The 6,000-nt window shown below is 42.7% G+C and overlaps 1 protein-coding gene across 1 annotated transcript in view; it reads left to right on the top strand.

Annotated features, from left to right (window-relative positions):
* Positions 1-222: 222 nt before the first annotated feature.
* Positions 223-6,000, top strand: part of LOC111874433 (semaphorin-2A-like) — a gene marked incomplete at its 3' end in the record, with an annotated part of 403,691 nt that continues 397,913 nt past the window's right edge. The window contains exon 1 of the mRNA XM_023869943.2: positions 223-657. Within this exon, the coding sequence (XP_023725711.1) occupies positions 501-657 (157 nt within the window). The remainder of the gene's footprint in view (positions 658-6,000) is intronic.

The raw sequence follows: 6,000 nt of genomic DNA, 5'->3' as shown, positions 1-6,000 counted from the left end.
CTAACTCAACTGCTGTAGAAGTAAAATGAAGACAGTCATTATCGGTGAGAGTATGTGTTAAAATGTCAGAATAAAAGTATTGAAATACGCGTGCAACATCTTGCAAGCGGTGGGCACGCATACAGCGTCGGTTGGCGGAAGTTACCGAATCGCTCCGAGTTGAACTTCTCGAATGCATGCCTGTCTCTCGCACAGCGATATCAGTTGATGGCCTGAAAGCGAGGGCGTTTGGCGGTAAAAGTAGAGTCGCTCTTCAGACTTGCAGCGTTCGTTCGTAAACTCACGTGTGTTGCAAAATAACGACTGTATCGCAAAGACAGTTGTACAGTTTAGTGATTATTTGTGGATCTTAAGCTAAATATATGTATTATTGCTTCTTATGATGGTATTAATGTGTTGTTTAAAATATCTCACAGTTTACACAGACGTGTAAAGTTCAGAACTGGTAACAAAAAAGAATTGGTTTTAATCTAGGAAAGTGTTATTAGAATCCGTTAGCAATGACTGGCAAGTTGTCAGCGTGTTTGCGTTTTGTGCTGGTTGTAACAGTCATCTCTGAACTCGGTGCATTCCAAGTTGAAGCAGATTATGATAACCACTGGGCCTTCTACTATGAATCACCGTGTTGTGGACACCATCACCTTAGACATCACAAAGGTGAGAACATATTTTAATCCGACAGTTTGTTTGAATCCTATAAACGTTATTTTTCGTTGTTCATCTTTCGTGAGAATATGTATTCATGTGCTCCGTGAAAAGATTAGTGCTCTGTGATTTTGTAAAGGAGTATGGTTTCCCCGCTTCATAACACGACGTTCATCTATATTACGAAATGGATTCGTGAATTTAATAGCAGTTCTGTATAGTCTGTATTAGGGACCATATACCATGTTTATGTTGCAGTTTGTTGCAACGGGCATGTCGAACTACACAAGCAGTATGCAACAAAGCAGCGTGGACCAAAGTACATTAACCTGACATCCTTTTAATTATCTAGTATTGCTTTCGGGTGTGTTGGAAAAGTACACGTGTGGCGTTTCGGCGTGGTTGTAATAGTTAACTATACATAATTCCTGTTTCGTATGGGCATAAAACTCAGTCTGTCACGCAATGGGAAGATCGCAGACCGAGAAAAGGTGCCGAGGAGAATGCTCGGAATTAAGAGGAAGCCGGAAACACTGCATAATGAAGAGCTTCGTTGATGCTTGCCAAGTAGTGTTTAGGATGATCAAATCAAGCAGGATAATGTGGGCAAGTTATGTAGCACGTATGAGAGAGAAGTATATATAACGCTTTGGACAGGAGACGTGAAGGAAAATGACAGCTTCGATGACCTACGAATAAAAGGAAGGGTGATATTAGAATGAATCTTAAATGAAAAAATTGTGTATATTAACATTAAATTGTTTCATTTTTTCAAAATTTGTAACGTCTTTTTGAATTAGTATCAGATTGTACTAAGTATGTACAAATTGGCCCTTAAGAAACACTTGTGTTTCTGCTTTGGATTCATGTATTCATTCAAAATAATGAGTAATGTTACCTTTGTTAATGCCAGTGAAAAATACGCTCCTAGTGACTTTCTTCAGTTTCTTTCTAGGCTCGTGTTCGACCTCAGTTAGGTGTCCAACTTACCACGAAGCTTAAATTATATTATTGGTGCCCTCTTAGATTTCAATATCTCCTTTTGCTACACTCTGGCTTGATAGTTTTAAGTCTAATAAAATGTCTGAAATGTTACCTACATATGTAAAAAGTTCTGCCAGATTTGACGCACTATATAGTCTCGCTCATTATAATGCTCCGGCGAGTTGAAAGCCTTTTCTCTCGTTTGCTCATAAAGCATCCAGAACGTGTCTATTCAGAAGTTTCTCGAATGCCTGAAATCGACGTAGGGTTGTGGTGGAATGAATGCTCTCTGCTTGTGTCCGGCCTGCTATTGGTACGGCTGTTCAGTAGCACGATGCTTCGCACTTCTGATACGAGAATTGTAGACATAATGGTGCCTTTTAGGAAGATACGAATTATGAATGAAGGAGGTAAAAGTCTACTGTCTGCAAAGATAAAAAAGAATGCATGAAAGGCCCATGAAACCAGTAAAACTGGCGAGCTAACTCGTGTAAAGTTAGTATAGCCCGTTTTATTGTGGCAAGCATCAGTTCATGTTTGCTATACGTCAGCATGTACGGTATTTAGTATTCGCGTTATCACGCCTTCTTACAGTGTTATTACTGTTGGAACTGGGGAATATTTATACTGTCACGTGTTGGGTATGTCACGCGACAAATAACTTTACGTGGGTCTCGGATTTAGCGAATCTTTATTGAACATTCACTCTTACAATTATCACTTCGCTTCTGACCCAATACTCTCCAGTATTCCAGTGCGACGTCTCAACTATCCTTGGCCGTCGTTGGATCTCTACCGTGTCTGGCGGCGGCTATCCCAAGTTTGTCTAGTTCTCAATACTCAGTTTTCATTGCTCTGTACGTGTCGTAAGCTCTGCTTATATAGGGGTTATGCGGACTGGATACCAGACACCAATCCCCACGGTCCCGTTTCTGCTATATCGACAGTCTGTTATTACGTAAAGGGCCTTCTGTTGTCCATCTCCGGGGAAACGCGTTCGTTGTTTCGGCAATGCCTACGCAACGGCTCACTGTTATTGCGTTACCATGGAAGTGCCTATTCCAAACACGATAAATACGTTGATCTGAGGCACGCCTGTGTTTCGTATACATATATCTGCTGTACATCAGGCAGAGTTGCACACTACAGATGCGTGCGTCAACAGTACAAGAATGTTACCTGGAACACTCTATTGTTGAGAAACGAAGTGACCTGACTGGCCCTCCATAATCGCTGTTTAGAACAGCAGTATTAAATTGTAGACCTTGTTATATCACATGCGGTTAGGTACTGGCTTATTACCGCGAAGCTCTGGCTTCAGTGTTGGGTTACTTCCTGTGAGATTCGTGATGGAGAAAAGGTTTCTTCTGTTTTCCCTTAAATCCTCACATCACCAATGCTCTGTACTGATACATAATCGCGTTTGGTGTGTATAATAGCCATGACCATACAGTACGCTAGGTCTAGTAATACAGAAAGGTAGTCACCAAAGCGCAGGACGATAACAACAGCATAGTTCAGTTTTGTTTATTTACGTTCAGACTTAACAGCACAGAGGCCAGTTACAAAGTTAGCACAAGTACGTAGAAGCACACAACAAAAAATAACTAAAAAAAAACAAAATACAAAATAAAACAGTCTGTATAATAGCAATAAATTAACAACAATTCCTNAGTTTCATGATCATTTTACAGATGGTAGGATTCATTGGACGGGTGATCACCTCGTCGCAAGGTCTCTGCCTAAACACAGGACAACACAAACACAGAATAAACGAATACACATGGCAAACATCCATGCCTTATGTGGGATTCGAACCCACGATCCCGGCTCTCGAGCGAGCGAACACAGTACATGCCTAGACCGCTCGGCTGCCCTGACCGCCACTAATAATTTGTGGCATATTACAAAAAACGGTTGAGAACCTTTCTGGCCCCTAATACGTCAACATCCCTTCAAACATTAGCAGCTGATGCACGTCTAGCAGAGGGACAGTTCTTACATGAGGAGCAGATATTAACAATGCAATAGGCCCTGGGGTTTACTCAGCCTCTAACAGAAATGTGTACCAGGAATTAATTAAATAATTTTCCTGGGGAGTAAAGCGCGGCCGGCGCGTAAGGCTGACAACAATACCGCCACATTTGAGCCGAGTGTCTACATAATGTGGGACCCTCAACGTCTCACAACCCTATGGGCCTTCACGGCCTGTTACAGGGTAGCTTTACTTTTTACTGATAATAACGATGATGTGTAGTGACGGTGGTGGTAGGTAATGATAGCATGGCCGTTTATTTCGCTAGAAGAATTTGTTCGAAACCGTTTTTATATTTGCGACATTGATTTGGACTTGTAATATTACTATTGCGGAAATCGTAATTAAAGTTGTGGCACGAATGGCATGCACGGTAAAGTGGATGTACGATTTTGAGTAGTGAAGTAAGGAAGAAAGTACCCGCTTGGGAGCCATGGAGGGAGGAATAAAATTAAGATGATTCTAAAAGACTTGAGTTTTCAGCGTGTTGACTGGACTCATATGGCTTGAGATACGGCTCGCTGGCCGGTTTTTGTGAACATGGCAATGCACGTCAGGTCGAAGACAAGGCATTGTTGACCAGCCGACTGAATGTGAGAGCCCCATTGAGTAAGTGATTCGCTTTGTCACACTACTGGAGTCTACACGGCTCTGTTCGGAACCTCATCACCTTTTGCTGCATTGATTGCGTCCAGCATGGGCTAAGAGTGGAGTAAGAACAAGAATCTCTCATATCACGACGCTGTTTTCATACTGGTGACGTGTATCGTTTACGAACTTTCTCGAATACCTACAGTGTACTTACTTCGGATTCGACGGGTTTCGGATTTGTATCGTTGAATGAGACAAATACTTTCATGGTTTTATTAAATCTCCACACTTCCAGGGACAGTACTTAATAACGTGCTACGATGTCTTTGTTACACGTCATTTGCAGTTTATTATAATTGTTTATTCATTTATTTATGGTTTCTTTAACGAAACTGTCAGTAGCTTAGAACTACGTATTCGTATATACCGTCGAATGATTATAATCAGTGAATGTTGAATCGGAAACGATTAGAAAGGAAGCGATTGTTGCCCAATTCGAGGTACCATGTCGATATTTGCCTGAGGAAAGTCATGAAGAACCTCAGGCTGGTTGTGTCCCAGCCGAGACTCGAACCAGACACCTCCAAAATATGCCAGAAACGTTACTGTTTGAGGCACTTTGCTCAGTTTTATAATAACTCTACTATGTAACGAAAGCGAATAGTTAAAACAGTATTACAGAAATGAGTTACATTCGATGTCAGAGTTAAGCAGAATTTCACGAGACAGTGAGATCCTGTTGTAGCCTGCTGCCAAGTCCTTTACACTCTGTGCCTCCTTTCGCGGAGGGGACACGCGGTGGTTTAGTTGGTTGAGGCACTATGCTACAAGCCGGAAGGTCGTCGGTTCCAGTCCCGATGATGTGGATTTTTTCAATTTACCTAATCCTTCCAGCCGCATTATGGCCCTACGATCGCTTCAGCCTCTAACAGAAATGAGTACCGGGAATCTTCCTGGGGGGTAAAGGGCGGCCAGCGCGTAAGGCTAACAACCTCACCACCATCCGTGAGCCGATTTTCTAGATAATGTGGGAGCGTCGACGTCTCAGCCCCATGGGCCTCCATGGCCTGTTACAGGGATAGCTTTACGTTACCTTTTCTCTGAGGGCCACTGTCGCTTGGACATATTCGCCATGAGCACCACGGTTTGCGAACGGCCTTTCTGAGGACTGCAATTTCTGTTGAACAATAGTGTGTACGTGTTGAGCATTACGGGCGACAGCGGGCGTCACTTGAGATGACTTAATGGAGCAAAATGAAGCAGCTTCACCTTGCTGAAGGGAAAAGAAACGTTGACAGGTAATTAGATGTAAGGAACTGGATCTTCGTATCCAGTTGGCAGGAGGCGAGATGCTGGTGTTGCGAAGGCTATTTTCCTCTCCAAGGTTAGGATAACATCTTAAAATAGCAAGTATTTGCTTTCTTTGCATTCTTAAGCTGTCCGAAGTTCATAATTGTCCTCAGTTTCTATTTGCTTAGTGAAGAAATGTCATAAAGGTAAGGTAAAGTTACTGCTCATCCTGTTCTTAATGAAACACCACGTCAAGGAGACGTATGGGGGAGTGGAGGTATAGCTCCACCATTGTTGACCTCGTCATTAGATGGAGGTGAATGCTCAGGTTCACACCCCATGGAAAGAGCTCTCGGCACGCGTTATATAGGAGGCCGTTTGGTACCAGAGTCGGTCCGGACGCTAAGGAGAAGGGGAACAAATCTCTTGCCCCAGCCTTGAACTGAACCCCGGTC

This window comes from Cryptotermes secundus, unplaced genomic scaffold, assembly GCF_002891405.2.
Source record: "Cryptotermes secundus unplaced genomic scaffold, Csec_1.0 scaffold273, whole genome shotgun sequence".
NCBI classification, from domain to species: Eukaryota; Metazoa; Arthropoda; class Insecta; order Blattodea; family Kalotermitidae; genus Cryptotermes; species Cryptotermes secundus.
The sequence above is the reverse complement of the archived record's forward strand: the minus strand, read 5'-3'. Positions and strand labels throughout refer to the sequence as shown.